A 22100-nucleotide genomic window follows, 5' to 3' on the forward strand; every position below is an offset into this window, starting at 1 on the left:
CCTGTTCCTGCCCCTGCCCCTGTTCCCCAGCCCCTGCCCAGTGCCGAGCTGTGCTGCAGCTCCAGGCCAGCCCTGCCCCTGTTCCTGCCCCTGTTCCTGCCCCTGTTCCTGTTCCTGCCCCTGTTCCTGCCCCTGTTCCTGCCCCTGTTCCTGTTCCTGCCCCTGTTCCTGCCCCTGCCCCTGTTCCTGCCCCTGTTCCTGCCCCTGCCCCTGCCCCTGTTCCCCAGCCCCTGCCCAGTGCCGAGCTGTGCTGCAGCTCCAGGCCAGCCCTGCCCCTGTTCCTGCCCCTGTTCCTGCCCCTGTTCCTGTTCCTGCCCCTGTTCCTGCCCTGCCCCTGTTCCTGCCCCTGTTCCTGCCCCTGTTCCCCAGCCCCTGCCCAGTGCCGAGCTGTGCTGCAGCTCCAGGCCAGCCCTGCCCTGTCTGGCTCCTGCTGTGGTTCCTGGGCGCTGCTGGGGCCGAGAGGAACGAGCCGAGAAGTGCAGCTGCTACAATGATTTATTGTGGGTGCCGGGGCGGGCTCAGCTCAGGACACACGGCTCGGGTACAGAGGGACACACTGGGGAGGCACTGACAGCACGGCACGGTTCAGCACAGAGCCACTCTCCATTTCCAGCCCTGAAACACAAAGCACCAGCTTCTCCAGAACAATGAATCACTCAGGCTGTGTAGAAAATTAAACACAATTTATGCTTTGCTAATTGAAACCAAATACAAAATTCAATTTCCTGTGTATTCTAATGCTGACATTTGAATAGGTTTTGTTAAAAAAGTGTTATTAACCTGACTCATTTGGCAGGCCTCTCTGGCCAGATAGAAAACACCCCCCACCCAGCCCCAGCTGCAGTGGGGATACATGAGGGGCATTTCCAAAGAAGAAAACAGAACAGCAGCACCCCAGCCCAGCCCAGCCCGGGTGTCCTGCCCGTCCCTCTGCAGGGCTGGCTGTCCACAGCTGCCCGGGGCACAGCCTGGGGCAGGTCTGTCCCACCTGCTCAGGGCTGGCTGTCCCTGCAGCAGGGTCTCCTCTCATGGGCACCCCTCAGCCCCTGCTCAGCTGCAGATGGCTCTGGTATCAAAAATAAACTCTGAACATATGGCAAAATAACGGGGTGAGTGTGGGGCAGGCAGAGGGGCACAGTGTCCCAGCCCAGCCAGAGGCAGCAGCCCAGCTGCCAGCCCAGCACCATGCTGGGAGCAGCACTGGAGATGGGCAGAGACCCCCAGACACCCCCTGGGAGGGGACACTGAGTCCCTGCTCCTCCAGCCAGCATCTTGCCCCAAGCTGTGCAACAACAGCATGTGTAGGACCTGCTCCCACATTTTATTAACTGAAACACTCCAAGATCATTCTTGTATTTTTCCAGTGTTCTGCAGTAATCCGGGAGTTCTGTGAGGACTGTGCAGCTCAGGAGCTGGTTCTGGCCTGCCCAGGCTGGTGGGGGCTGATGTGCTGCCGAGGGAGTGCAGTGCCCCTGCAGGAAATGCTGCAGGTGCTTCCGCTGCTCTCACCACCCAAGGCACCATTGCATGGGCTGTGGGACACAGAGGCCCTGGAACCCTGAGCAGGCTCACCTGTCCCCAGGGAGTGCAGAACATTCCATCCTTCAGCAGGAGCTGGGGAAAGCTCCTTCAGCCCAGCAGAGCCCAGCCCTGGTCCTGCAGCCCACCCTGCAGCCCTGCCCCATGGGAGGGGGTCCCGTGCTGCCCCCCACGCTGGCAGCCCCCCCCTCAGCAGGGCAGAGTGCCAGCAGTGTCTGAGTGCCTGAGCAACCACCCTGAGGGACCCTGCAGCAGCTCTGCATCCACCTGGGCTGCCCTGCCCCTGCCCCTGCCCCTGCCCCGCCCCTGCCCCTGCCCCTGCCCCTGCCCCGCCCCTGCCCCTGCCCCTGCCCCTGCCCCTGCCCCTGCCCCTGCCCCTGCCCCTGCTGGGCTCCTGCAGCTGGGGCTGTGTGGAAATGCTGCTCGTGCTGCCTGCTGGGCCCAGCAAGCAGCTCTTGTGGCACTGGGGCACCGAGTCAGGACATGGGATTATTCTACAGTTCCTACAGGATTTGCAGATTTGGGTGACTCGGTCATTTCCAGCCCAGGTTCTGGGCTGGCAGCTCCTTTGTAATTCCAAGGTGAGATGAAGGCTGCTCCCTGCCCCGCAGCCCCAGCTGTCCCAGCAAGAGCAGGGATTGCATTTTCCAGGTGCAAGGAGGGTCCCAGGGCCCTGCAGCCACCCTGGGTGCCCCTGGCTCTGCACCAGGAGCAGGGCAGGGCTCAGGAGGGGCTGCAGGGACAGGGCAGCACGCTGTGCCTGGCTGGCAGGGGAGCCTAGCTCACTCCTGGGCAGCTGGCAATGTTCCTTCAGCTTCCAGGGGATGGAGACCCAGGGGACCCAGCTCTGATCCCACTGAGCATCTCAGCACAGAAGGAACAACTCTCTTCCAACAGTGGAGGTGCACCCATCACTCAGAGGAGAATTGAGGCCAGGTGACACTTGGAAAATTCTAGTTTTAGTGCAAGAAGTAATTGAAATGTTTGGTGCAAATGAAGTTCCTGTACGTAGTTCCTTTGCAGCATAACTGGCTTTATTCCTTCCACACACAAAGACCAGTGTGCATGTGAGTGCACAGGGCCTGAATTTACCAGAGCTGATGCTGCTGCTTGGGCAAAACTAAAGTGCAGGGCAGGAGAAATCCAATCAGTGGGTTTGTCCCGGTGCTGGTTTAGGGAGCCCCAGCTCACTGTGGGTCCTGCCTGCCTGGGGACACCAGCAGTGACACCTGGACACCGAGTGCCCCAGAGCCTGAGCTGCCCTGCTCCCCCTGCCTCCTCCTGCCCTCCCTGACCCGGGGCACCGTGGGGACAGCCCGAGGTGACAGACCAGCACGGCTCCAGGCTGGACACGTGGGGCCACTTCTGCTGCAGCCCTGACAACACAAGAGCCACGACACACACGGCTGAGCATCTGGCCCAGGAGAGTTTTGGGTCTCAAACGATGATTCACATCCCAAAAACAAAAAAGGCTTTTTCCTGATTTCGTGGTTCTACTTATCGCTTTCTTCCTGCTCCCACTGGAAATCCTGGCCTGTCATTTGGTAAAACATGACATTGAAGGGTTTGTAAAACTTCCTCAGTCTGTGGATGACGTCTGGGTCTATTTTGGGGTGAGTTCGACCCTTGGACTTGCCCAAGCAGCGGGGAGCACTGCTGTCCTCTGGCTTCTTGAGACAGGGAAAGCCCTTGGTTTTATTAAAATAGAAATGCTTCTCTGTCACAATCCTCTTGAGGCCCAGGAAGTCCTGGACCTTGGCCATCTCCCCCGCAGGGTCGGTGATGAGCCTCTCCCCACTGACAAAGTGGATCTGGGCCAGGGGGAAGTACTGCAGCCAGTTCTCCAGGTGCAGGGCGTACAGCCCGATGCGGATGGCGCTCCAGGACGCGTCGATCAGCCCCAGGGTCCGGTTCTTGAAGGCCAGCACCTCGAAGGTGGGGATCTCTGGCTTCTTGGAGAGGGTCTGGGTATAGTCAGAGATGGCCCTGGTGACGGGGTCCCGCACCACCACGATCAGCTTGGTGTCCCTGGCCATGCTGTGGATGCGCCGCGGCGCCTCGCTGGTCACGAAGTAGCTGGGGGTCTTCTCCATGGTGATCTGCCCCTCCAGGGTCCTGGGCATCACGTTCCTGGGCACAAACAGAGGGCTGGTTAGCGAGGGGGCAGCTGTGGCTGGGACAGCAGCAGGAGGAATGCTGTCACCCCCGTGTCACCCCCTGACCCAAACCTTTCTGCCTTTGCTTCTCCTGAGCCCCTGGCCACGGGCGCCCGAAATGCAAAGCCAACCTTGTGCCACAGCATGCAGGCAATTAGCCACAGGTGCAGGTAGAGCAAAGCTAATTGGCAGGAAGCTGCACAGTACCTGCCTGCTCAGAGCCATCTGCTCCTTTGCTCAATTAAGCCCATTCACTCCAGAGCTGCTCGGATTACACAGGACCTTTTGTTATGATGACACGCTTTTAAATGTCTCCACTAATAAAACTTAATACTGAATAAGATCCCTTGCTTCTAGTACAATAATTAAATTTATTTACTATCTTGTGTGTGAGAAAGAATGACTTTTCTTTTATCTCTAATTCACATGCTCTGTCAATAATTAATTGCTGCTGGGTGTTGAGCTTCCTGTGCAAGCACTTTTATTAGCCAAAAGGAATTTGCCTACTGGATAAATTAGCATGTAGCAAGATTTTCCTGGATAGCATATTACTGTAATGTAAAATGAAACTGCAGTTATGTCTAAGAAAATGAAGAGGTAAATTCTCATCCCAGCTACACCAGTTGAGGATTATCACAGCCAGAGGGTGATCACAGAATTCCAGAAGGAGCTGGACTGGAAGGGAACCACAGATGTCCCCTGCAGGAGCGTCACAGCCTCGTTCACACCTGCTGTGCTGCCCACACCCACCTGCACCCACCTGGGCAGCCCCTGCACCCACCTGGGCACCCCCTGCACCCACCTGGGCAGCCCAGCCCTGCCACAGTGCCAAGGAGAGGAACGGGGTGGCTGCCCCAGGGAAGCCCTCAGGGCACTGGGCAGATCCCCTGGGTCAGACACGGGGGATGGAGATGCCCATGGCCTTGCAGGATTATCCCTTTGTATTGCAACCATTTTTAGTAGAAACATATGGTGAGGAAATAACATGAACAGGCCTGAAAAGGCTCTGTGAGAGCACCTTGGGCAGCCACACACGGTGCTGCTGAGCTCAATCTGTTGGGGCCCAGCAAGAGCCATGCTGGGGTAACAAAGCTGAAGGCTGGAGCAGCAGCAGGTGACAGGCACAGCCTGTGGGATGTGCTGTCAGTGTCACCTTGTGTCACTCTGCTAGAGACACAACTGCCCTGAACACCCTGTCATTTGTGCATGCACTGCTGCTGCCATCCAGCCCACCAGCCCTGTTCTGCTTCTGGGCTGTGAGGGGTCTCTGCCAAGGCAGGGGTGAGGCTGGGCTTGGTGCTGCCACAGGGCTGCCAGTGTGCTCAGCATTGTGGGTGCAGAGGGTGGTGTTCCCTGGCTGCCCCAGTCCTGCTGAGAGCCCTTCCTGTCACTCAGGGCTGTCTGAGCACCAGCAGGGTGGCTGCAGGCTCTGCTGGGAAACCCATCCATCCCTCTGGCCCCAGGTCCTGCTGGAGCTGCCTTCCCAGAGCACTCTGGAGCTTCACCCATGCCTTGCATCAGCCCCTGAGCAGCAGTGGCACCAAGGGAGCAAGGATTAGTCAGAACAATGCATCTCGAGGTATTCATTCCTTTAAGAAAACCCTGAACAGATGTAGAGGGAAAGGAGCACTTGGGGACTGCAGCAGCTGCAGAATTACAGACCAGCTTCCCTGGGGAACCCAGTACCCAGATTTAACAGCCCTATGGGAAGGAAGCAGCTTTTATGGCAGTGCACATCCCAGCAAGACTCACAGCACGATCAGAGATGAACCTTTGGGTGCCCAGTGCTGCCCTGCAGGGGTGCAGGAGTGGGAGGTGCTGGTGGCAGTGCTGCTCTGTGCCCACTCTGCAGCCCAGGGACAGCAGCTGGTGGGGAGGACGGGCAGGGAGCCACCTGCAGCAAGGACAGGAGCCAGCATGGTGTCCCCTCCCCGCAGCAGCTCCAGATGCCCCAGGGCACTGGGCTTGGTTTGTATAAAGCAAACACGCTGGGGTTTTATAAAAGAAGCATGAGCAAACACGTTAATTACTACTGCCCCTTCAGATGGTGTTAGCACAATAAACAGGAGCCAAGAAATTGCAGAGCTAATAACCTGGAAGTGTTGCCACATTTAAGGACTGTGTTTAACTCCACGCACAATAAAGACAAATGGATGGATGGGCTGGCCCTGAGGAGAGAAGATGGGGAAGCAGTGATCAGGGAAAAGAGGAGGAAAAGCTTTTGCTGTACAGTTCTAAGCATAAAGCTGGAAGGCACAGTGTGTCCTCAAAACACCCTGGCCTGGCAGAGCCCAGAAGAGCTGTGGCTCTGGGACATCACAGAGAAAAGCAGAGCCCAAGCCCTGCTGCTCCCCGTGTGCTCCCTGTGCAGGTGAGGGAGCTGGAGCTGCAGCCTGGGCTGGGCTGGGCTCCCCTGCACACACCTGGGCCCCCCTGCACACACCTTGGCTCCCCTGCACACACCTGGGCTCCCCAGCAGCACACCTGGGCTCTCCTGCACACACCTGGGCTCCCCTGCACACACCTGGGCACCCCTGCACACACCTGGGCTCCCCTGCACACACCTGGGCCCCCCTGCACACACCTTGGCTCCCCTGCACACACCTGGGCTCCCCTGCAGTGCTGGTGTCCCTGTGCTCCCTTACAGGACAGGAATCCTCCCCTGTGCTCTGGGGGCAGCATCACCTCACTGGGCAGTGCCGCAGCTGGACTGTGCACTGCCCTTGGGGCCAGGAGTGACCCTGCCCTTGGGCCAGGAGTGACCCTGTCCTTGGGGCCAGGAGTGACCCTGCCCTCCAGGCACACACTCCAGTATGTCACTGAGCACTCCCCTGGGCTCTGCTGTTTCTCCCCTTTGCTGCTCCCCAGTGCTGTGCCCGAGGCTGAGCAGGCTGGGCTGCTCTGTGCCCCCCACCCCGAGCTGCCCAGGGCCTGGCTACTGCCCCTGCTGCCCCTGTGCCCTGTGCCCAGTGTCCCTGTGTCCTGTGTCCCTGTGTCCCTGTGTCGCTGTGCCCTGTGCTCTGTGCCCTGTGCTCTCTGCCCTGTGTCCCTGTGTCCCTGTGTCCCTGTGCCCTGTGCCCTGTGCGCTGTGCCCTGTGCCCTGTGTCCCTGTGCCCTGTGCTCTCTGCCCTGTGTCCCTGTGTCCCCGTGTCCCTGTGCGCTGTGCCCTGTGCCCTGTGCTCTGTGCCCTGTGCTCTCTGCCCTGTGTCCCTGTGCCCTGTGCCCTGTGCTCTGTGCCCTGTGCCCTGTGCTCTCTGCCCTGTGTCCCTGTGTCCCTGTGCCCTGTGCTCTGTGTCCTGTGCCCTGTGCCCTGTGCCCTGTGCACTGTGCGCTGTGCCCTGTGCCCTGTGCTCTGTGCCCTGTGCTCTCTGCCCTGTGTCCCTGTGTCCCTGTGTCCCTGTGCGCTGTGCCCTGTGCCCTGTGCCCTGTGCTCTGTGCCCTGTGCTCTCTGCCCTGTGTCCCTGTGTCCCTGTGTCCCTGTGCACTGTGCCCTGAGCCCTGTGCTCTGTGCCCTGTGCCCTGTGCTCTCTGCCCTGTGTCCCTGTGTCCCTGTGTCCCTGTGCCCTGTGTCCTGTGCCCTGTGCCCTGTGCGCTGTGCGCTGTGCCCTGTGCCCTGTGCCCTGTGTCCCTGTGTCCCTGTGCCCTGTGTCCTGTGCCCTGTGCGCTGTGCCCTGTGCGCTGTGCTCTGTGCCCTGTGCTCTGTGCCCTGTGCCCTGTGCCGTGCCCTGTGCTCTGTGCTCTGTGCTCTGTGCCCTGTGCCCTGTGCCCTTTGCTCTGTGTCCCTGTGCCCTGTGCCCTGTGTCCCTGTGCCCTGTGCCCTGTGCCGTGCCCTGTGCCGTGCCCTGTGCTCTGTGCTCTGTGCCCTGTGCCCTGTGCTCTGTGCTCTGTGCCCTGTGCCCTGTGCCGTGCCCTGTGCTCTGTGCCCTGTGCCCTGTGCCCTGTGCTCTGTGCTCTGTGCTCTGTGCCCTGTGCCCTGTGCTCTGTGCTCTGTGCTCTGTGCTCTGTGCTCTGTGCCCTGTGCCCTATGCCACCACGGGCAGCATAGCTGGAGCAGGGACCAGCTCTAAGCCCTCACCGGGAAAATGTGCTGCAGTAATTGCTCTTAACTGCTGGCTTCAAACAACCTCTTTATTTTCAAAGGATACATTTTATAAATTTGCGAATTTGCATGTTGCCAAAATCCCCTTGTGGTTTATTTAAATCCAGATTATCTTGTTTATTCCTTCAGTCACAGCTGTCATTTATCTCTGTGTAGGCAGCTTGTTCACGATGTTGCAGGTTTCCTGCAATCCCACTCAAAAGAAGTCTTTGTTAACTGTATTTTCATGTTCTCAACAAGAGAAAAAAGTTCATAACAACTCCCAGGGCTTGGGGAATCGCAGGGGAGGACAAGGATTTGCAGGGCTGTCGTGGAAGGAGGAAATGGCCAGGTGCTGCAAGTGTCACCTGCCCAGAGCTCCTCTCTGCTGCTCCTCGGGGTGCAGCAACAGCTGCTTTTGTCTTCTGAAAAGACAAACATGAATCCTTTTCCTTTTTATTATTAACACATTCTGGTATAATTGCTTGAGCTGTCAGCTGTGACCTGCCAGTAATTCAGCAGGCGTGGGACTTTCAAGGGGAGAGCGGCATTGCAGCTGAGCCTGCAGTAAGCATTAAAAGCAGAACCCATTTGCTATAAGCCCCCGAGTCAAATCTCTTGTTGAATTTGTTCAAACATAAATTTACAGCTGAATTTACATAGGTTTAATGTTTTATAATCTTTTCGGTCTGTGAATCTATATTCAAGAGTGAGTGCATTAGCTCAGAAATATTGTGCTTAACGCTGAAAATAATTTTAATCTCTCCAAAGTCCAATCCTTTGCACATCACTAAACCTCAGAAGCCAATCCCTTCTAATAAGAGACACAAAACTTGCATCTGTCGCTGCCTAATAGATTCACACTGCTCTAATTCAAACAGCTCACATATGTCTGTTAAAAACCACTAAACGCAAATTAGAAAGCCCTTCCAGAAAAATGCCTGCCAGCTCAGACTGGGGCCACAGGAGCACAAACCATCCCCAGGAACTCACTGGAAGGGTTCAGTGGTTAGAAATCTGGTGGGTGGGAGGAGGGTTGAGCCACCCCTGTGTGACTGGTGTTCTGTTTTTGCAGGGCTTGGAAACCCAGATTAGGGGCTGCCTGTACCATTGGTTTCCCTGTCCAAGACAAGGAACTTTCCCTCTTCCCAGAGGTTCCAAAGCCATTCAGGGGCAGTTTGGGGCTGCCAGGCCAGGTCCTTGCTCTGTGCCAGCCGTGTCCCCAGCGTCCCCCAGGCCGTGCAGATGTGGAGCCCAGGAGCCACAGCTGGAGTGGGATGGCAGTGCAGCAGGAGCGAGGAGCAGCTGGGGCTCGGGAGCGACTCCGAGCTCCTCAGCAGGGCCAGCCCTCCTGACAGGGGGCCTGGGGCCGTCTGTCCGTCCGACTCTCCGTCTGTCTGTCCGTCCATCTCTGTCCGTCCGACTCTCCGCCTGTCCGTCCGTCCGTCCGTCCCTCCGCACTGCCGGCGGGCGCGGCGCTCCGTTGCCATGCCGACGCAGGTGATGCTGTTCCCAGCTGGATCCGATCCGACCGCGGAGCTGCCATGGCAACGGCGATGCGGGATCGGAACCGCGGCCACAGCCGAGACAGCGCAGCGGCGGCGCCACTGCGGCCACCCGGGGCCACCGCCCTGCCCCGGCACGGCTCGGGCACCCGGCGGAGCCTGGAGCCACCCAGCACCTGCGCCACCTCCCGGGCACCGCTCCTGTCCCTGTCCCTGTCCCGGGCACCGCTCCTGTCCCTGTCCCTGTCACTGTCCCTGTCCCTATCCCGCGCATCGCTCCTGTCCCTGTCCCTGCCCCTGTCCCGCGCACAGCTCCTGTCCCTGTCCCTGTCCCTGTCGCTGCCCCTGTCCCGCGCACAGCTCCTGTCTCTGTCCCTGTCCCCGTCACTGTCCCTGTCCCTGTCCCGCGCACCGCTCCTGTCCCTGTCCCTGTCCCTGTCCCTGTCCCTGTCCCTGTCCCTGTCCTGCGCATCGCTCCTGTCCCTGTCCCTGTCCCTGTCCCTGCCCCTGTCCCGCGCACAGCTCCTGTCCCTGTCCCTGTCCCTGACCCTGTTCCCTGTCCCCTGCCAGGGCTGCCGCTGCTCCCGCAGCAATCCAGGGCTCGGCCCCGCAGCCCAGGGGCTCAGGGCCACTCAGGGCACCCCCAGACACTGAGGAAATGCCTTCGGAGCACAGTCTGCTTCTAATGCGATTTTTCACAATATCACCCAGTCTAGAGTCCAACAACCACAATGAAAGGGCTTCTGTGTCTCCACAAAATGCAAAATCTTTAAAGGCTCATTGGCATGTGCTTAAGTTTGTCTGGATAAGAAGTTACTCCTGAGAACCAGCTATTGATTCTGTCAAGGATTCAAAGGTTTTATAGGCATTGCTCAAGATCTCTTTAGTACTTGGACCTGCCCAATGGCTCTGGTCACCGACAGAACTGGGAACGTTCCCAGCACCGGGGCAGCAGCTCAGTCTGTGCCAGGAGCCAGAGCCACGCTCTGCCCGAGGTGTGGCCACCTCCAGAGGGCTGGGCAAGCTCCCGGGCACCCCGAGGGACCTTGTCCCAAGGGAACAGCCTCCCTGTGCCTCCTCTTGAGGGGTCTTTCAGGAGGTGGGGCAGACACTGGGCTAGGGAAAGGGGCAGGGGGCACATTGGAGTCTCCTCTCCTCCTACCACTATGCAACAAAATCAGTGGGCAGGTGGCTGAGTAGCAGACAAAAATATAAATATGCTCTGATTTCACTGGGACCATCTGGCTCAGGCATGATAGGTGGGTAGGGATGCTATAATCATGGAGCAGAGCACTAAGCTGATCCATTAAAGTCTTTTAGCAGAAGCAACTATGGAACCTATATTAATCTGGCAATGCTTTGTGAACAGACATCACAAGGTTAGATCCATTCAGCTGCAATTAAAACCAACCCTCACTGATCAGGCTAGCAGGGAGAGCTGCTGCAGCACTGTGCTCCCCAAGGCTCTCACGAGTACAGACTGTTGATACTTGCACAATGTAATCTGAAATTATGATCCTAATGCTGAATCTTGCTTTCTTCTGTTCTTTGCTCAAGTGGATCTCCTCTGGGATGTGGCTGCTGCCTTGTGCTGAAATCCCTTGCCTGCTGGTGCACAGCTCACACAAATTGGATAGCTCAGCTCTGGGGTGCCTGATGTGCTTCCACCAGCTCCTGATGGGAACCCCTTGGATGTACAGGGGCATCCTGGCTCCTGCAGCTGGGGAGCTCCTGGCAAGGCTGAGAGCACAGGCACACCTGTGTCAGCACACACCTGCTCAGGTGGCACAAACAGCCCTCAGCACCACTTGGCTTTGGCTGTGCAAAGGAACCTCAGCTCTATGGATGGAGATGTGTATTCAGTGGAGCACTATTTGACCAGGGATAAATTTGGCCCAATCTCTCCAATTTTAGTGCAAGATTTATTGTTGGTCAGCAGTCAGCCATGGAACAGGTTGTAAAAAAAGGCTGGAAATGTGTATTTCTAACCTCTCTGCTGTCAAAATTATTTTGACAAAGTCTCACTACCATTCTCTACAGAAGCACCATGATCCTATTCACTGGGAATCTCTCAGTGTCATCTACCAGATTTAATTACTGTATTAGTCACAGTTACAGCAAAGCCCTGGAATGAGGACTGGCAGGGCTGAGTTCTGCCTCCTCTTACTGAGATGTTCGAGTCCATTAGTCTGCTCCCAGTGCAGATTTCCCTCCAACACAGGAGCTTGAGTGCCCTCGGTGCCAGTTCACTCATTTCCACTGTTTTCTGCCTGCCCCACGCCAGTGCTCAGCTCTGGGGCAAAGCAACATGAAATGCCAATGCACAGCAATGTGTGCAGGACAGAAACCTCAAACCTGGGACAACCCAGTGCACAGTACACTCCTTCCCTTCCCTGGGCATTCCCAGTCTGGGAGCTCAGCACCAACACGCAGCAGGACAAGCCCCAGCCCCAGCTCCAGCCCCAGCCCCAGCCCTGCTCCTCCTGCCCCAGCCCCAGCCCTGCTCCTCCTGCCCCAGGCAGAGCAGCAGCAGCCCCAGGGACACTGTGCAGGATGCTCCCACCCAGCTCTGCCTTGGCTGTTGCTAAGTGATGCCTGTGGAAGGTTCCAGACTGTCAATAATAGATGCTGCTGGTATTGCAGGCTGTGGTTCCTGGAACAGCCAGCTGGATGTGGGAAAGCTACAACTCATGGGGAGAGCCCTGTGCAGCTGACACCTAACACTGACCAGGTTCAAACCACTCCAGGTTCCCAAAAATGGGATGGGCCCTTCCCAAAGAAGGCCAGGGAAGTAAAATATTAAAACAGAGTGGTTTGGAGCTCCGTATCTCGAGGAGTCCTTGTTCATCTTCTGGAACATTTAATTCTACCAGGAAAACACCCTGGCAGTAATGGCTGCCTAAGTGAAAGCACCACAGCTGTATCATACTAAAAGCTTTTCAGGGAAAAGAGTAAATAAATTCCATTCTTCAGCTGTATCTGGATCTTATCCTAAGCAGTGCCAGAGTAATGGGTAAGCCATCAACAGCTAAAAGGCTGGGAATTGTTATGGAGCAGTGATACTGCCAAACAGGCTGAGAACAGCAGCAATCCCTCACCCTGTGCTGGGCTCCAGGGAAGGGAGGGGACTCTCCCTCCTGCCTCAGGGAACGGCACAGAAAGGCTGGACACGAAAGCAAGGCAGCCCCAGGAGCCCCAGGCTGCTCAGAGGGGAGCCCGGAGCACACCTGCACTCACCTGCAGCCCCAGGCTGCTCAGAGGGGAGCCCGGAGCACACCTGCACTCACCTGCAGCCCCAGGCTGCTCAGAGGGGAGCCCGGAGCACACCTGCACTCACCTGCAGCCCCAGGCTGCTCTCGTGGCTGCCAGAGATGGGCTGGGCAAGCCCTGGGCTGCAGGGCAGCTGAAGGGCACTGGGGAGTGATGGGCTCTCTGCAGCTCTGGAGGCAGCCAAGGCAGCTCCAAACCCCTCCAGAGACAGAGGAAGGATCTGCCCAGGGCCCAGGGCACAAAGTCCCTGTGTGACCTGCAGTGTGTGCACCCAGCAGAGCCCAGGGCTGCCCTGCTATGGCAGCAATGAGCAGAGCCAGCCCCGTCTGCCTCCTCCCCAGGCAGGTGGGAACCAGGGCAGCCCGGGTCTGACAAGTCCTGCAGGGCCAAGGCACCTCCCAAAGCAGCTGCAGGGATCCCCCAGACCCAAAACTCACCACGGAGGGAGTGCTGCCAGCCAGGCTGCTGCCGAGGGCACAGCTATTTGTTATTTGCTTCTGTTGATTATTTTGGGGTTTAAGTTCATTTATTATGTATGCAAGAATGGTAATACACTGGCATCTGAATGTCTTTTAGGCATACAATATCCTTATTATTCAAAGTGGTTTTTCCTCCGTAATTGAACGGTTTACCTTATTATTACGCTATGTTAATGACCCAGCATTTCCATTTTTCTATAGGATGCTTAATTGTAAGCAAAGTGCAATCAGAATCAGAGATGCCATCTGTAATTGACATCATAATAACAGCCAGAAGTGCAGGAACGAAGTACCAAAATAAAGAAGAGTGGGGAAAGCTGCCCTGAGCCCCAGGAAGCTGCTCTGGGCTGGGACAGAGCCCACCCACGCAGGAGCCTCTCCCCAAACTCTGACAGGCTGGGCACTAAGGGAGACAGAGTGCTATTGATATCAGTTTGTACATTTAATCGGGTTTTTTGCAGTTTTCAGCGAGATGAGAACTATATCCCTGTCCAAGGCATTTGGCTGAAATCAGCTGAGACAGAGAATAATCGAGATTTATGATTCTCATTGTGACTGGGATCACACAGTGAGTGCAAACGGTGCCACAGAGCTTCCTCCAGAGCCCCAGTGCCAGCACAGTGCTCGCCCTCACCCAGGGATTTAATGTCACCCCAGGCACTGTCACTGCACCGGGGGGCTCCCGGCTCTCTCTGTCCCCAGGGGTGGCACTTGAGGGGCCACAACCCAGGCTGGGGCTGGCTGGCAGAAACCAGTGAAACAGCACTCTGCAAAATAAAAGGGAGTTCACCTTGCTGAGCCTCCCAGCACAGCCCAGAGCAGGAGCCTGGGGCTCACCCTGAGCATCCTGCTGGGCTCTCACAGGTGAGTCACACCTGCCTGCAAGAGCCAGGGGCAGAGGGAGCCCTGGGACTGCCAGGGAGGGCTCAGCAAGGGCCAGCAGCACATCCCACAGGCAGCTCCACTGCCAGGGCTCTCCAGAGCCCAGCTGGGAACTGAGTGTTTAGATAAAAATCCAATGATCCAACACCAACTCTAATAAAAGCAGCCAGGTGATGGGAGCAGAGCAAGGGTGAGGCAATTTTCAAGCCATTTTGAAGGCAGCCACGCTGTGTGCTGCTGGCTGGCCAGAGTGCCATTGCTGGCTCTGGGGGCTCTGGTGGGCTCCTGCCAGCACAGCACAGGCAGCCACAACTGCACGGGAGGGTCCTGGCACATCCACAGAGCCCAGCAGGCCTGAGAGCTCCCCCCTGGGCAGCAGAGCCCCAAATCTCAGCCCCAAATCACAGCCCCAAATCTGAGCCACGACCCCCCAAATCACAGCCCCAAATCTCAGCCACGAGCCCCAAATCACAGCCCCAAACCACAGCCCCAAATCACAGCCACGAGCCCCAAATCACAGCCCCAAATCTCAGCCACGAGCCCCAAATCACAGCCACGAGCCCCAAATCACAGCCCCAAATCTCAGCCATGAGCCCCAAATCACAGCCACGAGCCCCAAATCACAGCCCCAAATCACAGCCCCAAATCACAGCCACGAGCCCCAAATCACAGCCCCAAATCTCAGCCACGAGCCCCAAATCACAGCCACGAGCCCCAAATCTGAGCCACTTACTGGGGGTTGGTGGCAGCTCAGCCCCAGCCCTGCTCTGCTCTCTTGCCAGGGCTGCACCAGGCAGGCTCAGCCAGGGCTCTCTGATAATTCACACATGTGCTGCAACATCCCAGAGAGTGCAAAACAGCCCGATGCCTCTCCAGTCAATAGAGTAAACAATTCCTGGTTTGGATAAACAGAATTACTAGTGTTGAAGAGCTCTGGGCAGCACTGCACAGTCTGATTAGTGTAAATGCTAAACACAAACCAATTAACACTCTAAGTCTGCTTATCTCATGTCACTTAGTGCTAAAATAAAGGCTAACACTAAATACACACATTGATTTAGCCATTAAATCTAACATCACTCAAAACAGTTCATTATATCACTGAGACACAAATAAAGTCCCCTGAATTTTCAGAAGCTGCTGCATTATGAGCAATGACCCAGTTGCTCCATGCAGCACTAGGGAGCCACTGCTCACACTGAGAACAGGCTGACACAGCCTGAGCACAGGCACAGGTGACAGTGACATCCCTGCTGTGCCACCAGCCACAGCTCCCAGGCACAAACATCACCAGGACACGACTGCTGCTGTGCCAGCCACGGACCAGGTATCCCTCAGCTCTGCTAAGGAAGAGGAAAAACTCACCAGAGCCCCAGCAAACCCCTTTGAGCTGCCAGGGCACTGACAAACACCCCCTCAGCCTGAAGAACCAGAGCTACTGTGGGGCTGCTTTGGGCTTTAAATGCTTCTTCAGCTAGAAATTGTTGGAAGCTGCTGTGTGGGAAGGTGAAGAGAGGAATAGCCTGTCTGGGGGTATCCTGCCCTAACAAGAACCAGCAGCTCCAGGGAAGGAGGTGTGGATGTTAGCAGGCAGTGGGAGATGTTTACATTCCTAATTACAAGGGCTAATTCTCTGCTTTGGCCAGGTATCCCTTCTGCAGACAAGGTTAATGGGATGTGAGAGACCACAGCTGCCACAGACCAAGTGAGGAGGACAGGCAAGAGACAGCAGCATTAATCAGCAAGAGCCATGCAAAAATGGTGACATCAAGCTGTTTGGAGGCACAGAGTAAAAATAAATCTCCCTGAGTTTAATATTCTGCCAGTCAGCTCCTTTTTGTAGGTGGAATCTATTAAAAATTATCTTTCTGCTAAAATGCTAAAGTGTTTTTGACATTTAACAGCTTGCTTCGAGCAAAAAGGTGCAATAAATACAGGGGAGAGCTAATTGGCACCAGAACAGCCAACACCCAGCAGCACTGCTGTGACAGCCCTGACACCTGCAGCACTCCCCCCTCCCCTGGGCGTGGGGCCCTGCTGCCCCCTGCCCTGCTCCCACCTGCCTGCTCACACCTGCCCTGCTCCCACCTGCCTGCTCACACCTGCCCTGCTCCCACCTGCCCTGCTCCCACCTGCCTGCTCACACCTGCCCTGCTCACACCTGCCCTGCTCCCACCTGCCTGCTCACACCTGCCTGCTCCCACCTGCCTGCTCACACCTGCCCTGCTCACACCTGCCTGCTCACACCTGCCCTGCTCCCCCCTGTCCTGCTCACACCTGCCCTGCTCACACCTGCCCTGCTAACACCTGCCCTGCTCCCCCCTGTCCTGCTCACACCTGCCCTGCTCCCACCTGCCTGCTCACACCTGCCCTGCTCACACCTGCCCTGCTCCCCCCTGCCCTGCTCACACCTGCCCTGCTCACACCTGCCCTGCTCACACCTGTCCTGCTCACACCTGCCCTGCTCCCCCCTGCCCTGCTCACACCTGCCCTGCTCACACCTGTCCTGCTCCCCCCTGTCCTGCTCACACCTGCCCTGCTCACACCTGCCCTGCTCACACCTGCCCTGCTCACACCTGCCCTGCTCACGTGGGAGCTGGAGCTCCCCATCACCCAGCCCTGCACAGGGAGTGCTGCATTCTGCTCCTGCCCAGCTCTCCACTCTGAGGGACTTGGGTGCTGCAAGATGCAGAAGGAGCTGCTTGGCAATGTGGTCTCAATAAAAATTAATGCTTTAACAAGGAGCCAAATAGCTACAGCTAACGTTCTTCTGAATGAGATCTAAATTTTATTCATAAGCATCAGTGTCAGGACTAAAATAACAGTTTTATGGACACTGTGAGCATAAACAGCTCTGCTGATTCAAAAACAGAAACTGCACTTCTGAATGAAACAACGTGTTCATTTGGAACAAAAGCACTGCTCCAAATACATGTCTCAAATAAAAGAGGAAGCCAGAGAGGGCTCTCCTGGTGAGGCTGGCCAGGAATGCACAGGGGAAGGGAGCTGAGGGAGCAGGGATGGGAGTGCTGGGGAGAAGGGACAGGGCACTGCAGGGACAGGCTGCAGGTGGGGGGATGGTGCTGCCACCTCACCTGCCTGTGGGAGAGAGTCACAGGTGAGCAAGGAGAGTGCCACTCCTGCAGAGACCCCTGCTGAGCTGCAGCACGGGGGATGGATGGGTCCAGCAAACGGGAACAGCACCAGGACTGAGCACCAAACACCAGCACTGAGCACCAAACACCCCAACACAGATCCCTGTCCAGGCCCTGGGGTCACACCAGCCCTGTCCCCTGCCTGGGGTCACACCAGCCCTGTCCCCTGCCTGGGGTCACACCAGCACTGTCCCCTGCCTGGGGTGACACCAGCCCTGTCCCCTGCCTGGGGTCACACCAGCCCTGTCCCCTGCCTGGCAGCCCCAATTGCCCTGCCAGCTCAGGTTTTGTGGGGAGTCTGGGAGAGCCCAGCTTTGCTCCTGCAGTGCTTCCCATAACTGGGGCAATATATCTGTGGCCACAAATGAAAGATCAATATTTATTTAACAGACACACTACCCTTTAGAGGCCCTTAATTGTAAATTAATCATCATTAGCTGGCAGTAATTGAACAGGCTGAAGGCTGTGATTGCAGCTCTGCCCCACGGCAGGGTTTGGTGCAGCAGAGGGGAGTGGGGTGGAGGTGAGAGGGGGGACAGGGACCCACAGTGGCCCTGCAGGGATGCACTGGGACAGAGGCAGGTGCCCCTGTCCCTGCAGCACCTGAGCCTCAGCAGGGCTCACACTGCAGCTCTGGCCCCAGCCCCAGGAAAGGCAGTGTGCTCCAGGCCTGTGTGCCCAGCACTGGGGCTGAGAAGGGACAGGAGGGGTGACAGCCCCACTGGGAGAAGGAGACCTGGCCCTGCTGTGCTGTACTTGCCTGCCCTGGGCAGGGGAAGCACCATCAGCACCATCAGCACCATCATCACCACCAGCCCCATCAGCCCCATCATCACCATCATCACCATCATCACCATCACCATCAGCCCCATCATCACCACCAGCCCCATCACCATCAGCACCATCAGCCCCACCATCATCACCATCATCACCATCAGCTCCATCATCACCATCACCATCAGCCCAGCCCAGGGTCCCGTGCTGCCCCTCTGCTCCCTGCTGCAGGCACAGCTGCTGGCAGCTCTGAGGCATCCCTGGCTTTGGGAGCAGAATCTGCAGGTTCTTGCTGCCCAGCTGCTCCAGAGGGCAGAGCAGCAGGGCAGGCAGCAGCTCTTGCTCCCAGCTCTCAGATCCATGGCTGTGAGCTGTGCCCAGGGCTCTGTGCAGCGGGGACCCAGGGGACAGGGGGACACAGGGACAGGGGGACAGAGGGACACAGGGACAGGGGGACATGCACGGCCTCTGGCAGGAGTCTGTGGGCAGCACTGCTTTTCAGACACAGGGGAGGCCTTGCAGACACTGGTGTGCTCTCCAGGCTGGCTCTGGGCAGCTCTGCCCTGCTCTGTGTCACAGTGATTAAGGAACAAAATGGAACACGTCCTTGGTGGGAGCTCAGGCCCCGGTGCCAGCGGCCGTGTGGGGGGAGCTGGCAGAAGGAAATGCAAATTCTCCTTCTGGAAGGACGACAGTGGCACCAAAGCTGACTTTATTAAAATGCAGAATGGTTTCAGGGCCCTTTGCTGAGCTCAGAGCCCCAGGTGATTAATGCCCAGGCTGGAGCAGGCGGCTGTGCTGGCTGCAGTCCTGGAGAGGTTCCAGCTCCGAGGGGAGCCCTGCCAGCCCCCAGCCCACTGCTGCTCCTGCTGAAGAGCTGCTGTGCCCACAGCTCCAGTGTGCAGCTGCCATGGATGGAGCACCAGCACTAATGAGTGTCTGCTCATCAGCTGTGCCCTGTGCAGGGACAGCCCCTCCTGCCATCCCTGGCACCTGCTGGGCACCCCTGTCCCCCTGGCTGCCCTGGGGACAAGGCAGGACCATCCCCAGCCTGGGGCCAGGCCAAGGAGCTCTGAGGGCAGCAGGAGCCCTGCTCTGCCCACCATGGCTGTCACCTGGGGCCACCAAACATCACCCCTGCTCTGCCCAGGCACCCTCGGGCTGGGCACTGCACAGACTTGGCACCCCACAAACTCTTCTTGGATTTGGAAACTCACAGGGCAATCTGAGCATCTGCTACTTCTGATCAAAACTTGGGGCTTAGCTGGCACTCCCACAGCTTTGGCCTCTGTATCAAAGGGATGCACGCAGGATTTGGCAGAAGAAATTCCAGAACCTGGCACAGAGGTGACAATTAGTTTCTTATGAATAAATGCTTGAAGGGGTGAGGTTCAGAACTGCAGCCTGGCTGGGGCTGTCCTGGTCCCATGCACAGCTGTGGGGTCCTGCAAAGGTGCAGGGAGAGCATGAGCAAGAGAAGGTGGATGGCAAAGGGCCCCAGGTCCCTGAACACAGCAGGATGTCACCTGCCCGTCTGCACAGCCCTGGGACAGGCTCAGCCAGAGCACTGCATTTGAGAGGAGCAGGTCTGGCAGGTGTGCAGGGAAGCAGCACAGCCCAGGGGGTGCCAGGGTCTGTCCTGGGCTGCAGGGACCAGCACCAGGCACTCAGCTCCACAACCACCCCTGCAAAGGCAAACAGAGCCTGGAGCCTGCTAACAGGGAAATGAAACCTTTGCAGCAGCTTATGTGCTCCTGTTTGGGGAGTTTGAACCATGTCCAAGATCAGGTTGGATCAAATCCTTGACTCCCACTGCTGCCCAGGAAGCCTCATCCAGGCTGATTGGTGTTTTCACCTGCATGCTAATGCTGGGCTTTAATCAGCAAGGAAACAGCACACTGCCTCAATGTGAGTGTGTGCAGGGGAAGGCAAATAGGGAGAAAGCCCCTGCCAGCCTCTGCCCCTCTCCCATCCACATACATCAGATTTGTGTCCCAGCTCCAGGGACAGGGCTGTGCCCCCCAACCCCGTGCCTGCATTATCTGAGCACTGCTGGACTCTGCTAGGAGAGCATCACCCTGTTTGACACAAAGCCTGGCTCCACTGGGCCGGGTTTATCACCTGCTGAAGCTGCTGTGCCCAGACAGCACAGGCAGAGCAGAGGGCCTGCCATTACCAGGGAAGCAGCTGAGGAGTAAGTGCAGGATTTCTGCCTTTGTGCAGGTGGATGCAGATTTGTGTCAGAGCAGATCTGTGCTGTGTGTGTGACTCTGAGTGCCACCTGCCCTCACACAGGATCCAGGGCTGGCACAGCCCCGGGCTGAGGGAGGGGGAGTGGGGACATGAGAGCCCAGCCACCCTTCTGGGGATGCTATTCTTAGGGAGGTGGAGGCAGTTCAGAGGAACCTGCCTTGTCACACTTTCAAATCCCAGTCTCTGCAGTGGCTCAGAGACAGAATCCTGCCCGTATGGCAGCGTGGGAGGGAAAGCTTCCGCTGGCACTGCCAGTAGCGGGTGCCAGGCTGGGCAGCTGCCAGCTCAGGGACTGGGACGGGCTGGAAACGGGGACCAGGGGCTGGAAACAGGGCACAGAGAGCAAAACAGGGCACACAGAGCCCAAACACATCCCAGTGACACTGTCCTACTGTCCCACTGTGCCACTGTCACCCTGTCACTGCAGGGCACACCACATCACGGCCCCAGCTCCTGCCTGCCCTGGTTCCTGCTGCCAGGGAGAGCACTGGTGCCTCTGGTCCCAGCAGCAAGCACAGACTCTCCTGGAGGAAATGTTCCTGCTCTGCACTCCAAAGGCTGCTGCAGCTTCCAGGAGCAGCTGCTGCAGCTGCTGCAGGTTTCCTCCAGCTCCTGCAGCTCCTGCATCCTCCCAGGGAAATGCTGCCACTGCCACAGCAATAGCCCAGCCAGTCTCAGCAGTGCTCCCGTGTGGGGCTCTACCCCAGAGGACCCTTGGCAGCTCTGCCCTCCATGGCTGTGCTGAGCACAGGGCAAAGCTGAGACACCCAGCACTCACAGGCAATCCCACTCCAGGTTTCTGTGCTGTCTGAGCAGCCACAAGCTCCCAGCCCTAGGCAGAGCCAGCTCCTCTGGCTGCAGCTGGTGGTGCTCAGCCTGAATGCCCAGTGCTGCCCAGAGCAGGTGCCCAGTGCAGCCCAGAGCAGGTGGTCAGTGCTGCCCAGAGCAGGTGGTCAGTGCAGCCCAGAGCAGGTGCCCAGTGCTGCCAGAGCAGGTGGTCAGTGCAGCCCAGAGCAGGTGGTCAGTGCTGCCAGAGCAGGTGGTCAGTGCAGCCCAGAGCAGGTGGTCAGTGCTGCCAGAGCAGGTGCCCAGTGCTGCCAGAGCAGGTGGTCAGTGCTGGCCAGAGCAGGTGGTCAGTGCAGCCCAGAGCAGGTGCCCAGTGCTGCCCAGAGCAGGTGCCCAGTGCTGCCAGAGCAGATGGTCAGTGCTGGCCAGAGCAGGTGCCCAGTGCTGCCCAGAGCAGGTGGTCAGTGCTGCCCAGAGCAGGTGCCCAGTGCTGCCAGAGCAGGTGGTCAGTGCTGGCCAGAGCAGGTGCCCAGTGCTGCCCAGCTGCCTGGCCAGGGCTGCAGCCACTCTGGGAGCACAGCCTGGCCAGGCCAAGCCCTTCCCCACCTGGGGCATCCCCACGCTCTCCGTGCTCGCTCTGCCGTTTGCAGCTGGAAGGGACAGGCCTTGCTCTCTGCAGGCAGCAGGACAAGTTCCCTGCTGAGACAGAGCCCTGGGCAGCACAGCCCCATCTCTTCTGCTCCCCTGCACAGCCTCAGCCCACGTGGATGCACTGCCAGCCAAAAGCACCTCAGGCCTGAGGAGGAGTGCTGGGGGACCTGCAGTGACGGATGGAGGTGGTGACTGCCCTGAGAACCTCGGGCTGGATGGAGAGACATCTCCTTCCTGTCAGGGGAGAAAAGGCTATAATCCACTCTAAGTGATGCTGTGATTTTCTTATCCATCACAGTGGCAGCTTGCTAATAGCCAGCCAGGCCCAGTGCTGCACAGGCAGCAGAGGAGGAGTGGGGCAGTGCAGCAAAGCTGGAAGTGCTGAGGGGCTGACAGGAACAGGGATGAGCCCTTCAGGCTGAGCAGCACTGGCCCTGTGCACTCCCAGGGCAGATGGAGACCCAGGTGGGAACAGAAGATTCGGGGAGTTGTCACGGCAACAGCATCCCTGCCTGTCAGGGTATGCCAGAGTGGCACTGCCTCTGAATCCAAAACCTTCCTCCAGATCAGCT

At 57.8% G+C, this 22100-nt stretch overlaps 2 protein-coding genes across 3 annotated transcripts in view; one reads left to right on the top strand and one right to left on the bottom strand.

The window, feature by feature from the left end:
• Positions 1 to 22100, top strand: part of SCNN1B (sodium channel epithelial 1 subunit beta) — a 468555-nt gene that overhangs the window by 108977 nt on the left and 337478 nt on the right. The window lies entirely within an intron of this gene.
• Positions 2820 to 22100, bottom strand: part of HS3ST4 (heparan sulfate-glucosamine 3-sulfotransferase 4) — a 51278-nt gene continuing 31997 nt past the window's right edge. Inside the window, exon 2 of the mRNA XM_079320556.1 lies at positions 2820 to 3669. Within this exon, the coding sequence (XP_079176682.1) occupies positions 3033 to 3669 (637 nt within the window). The 3' untranslated portion in view covers positions 2820 to 3032. The remainder of the gene's footprint in view (positions 3670 to 22100) is intronic.

This window comes from Erithacus rubecula (assembly GCF_903797595.1).
Source record: "Erithacus rubecula genome assembly, chromosome: 17".
Lineage (NCBI taxonomy): Eukaryota > Metazoa > Chordata > Aves > Passeriformes > Muscicapidae > Erithacus > Erithacus rubecula.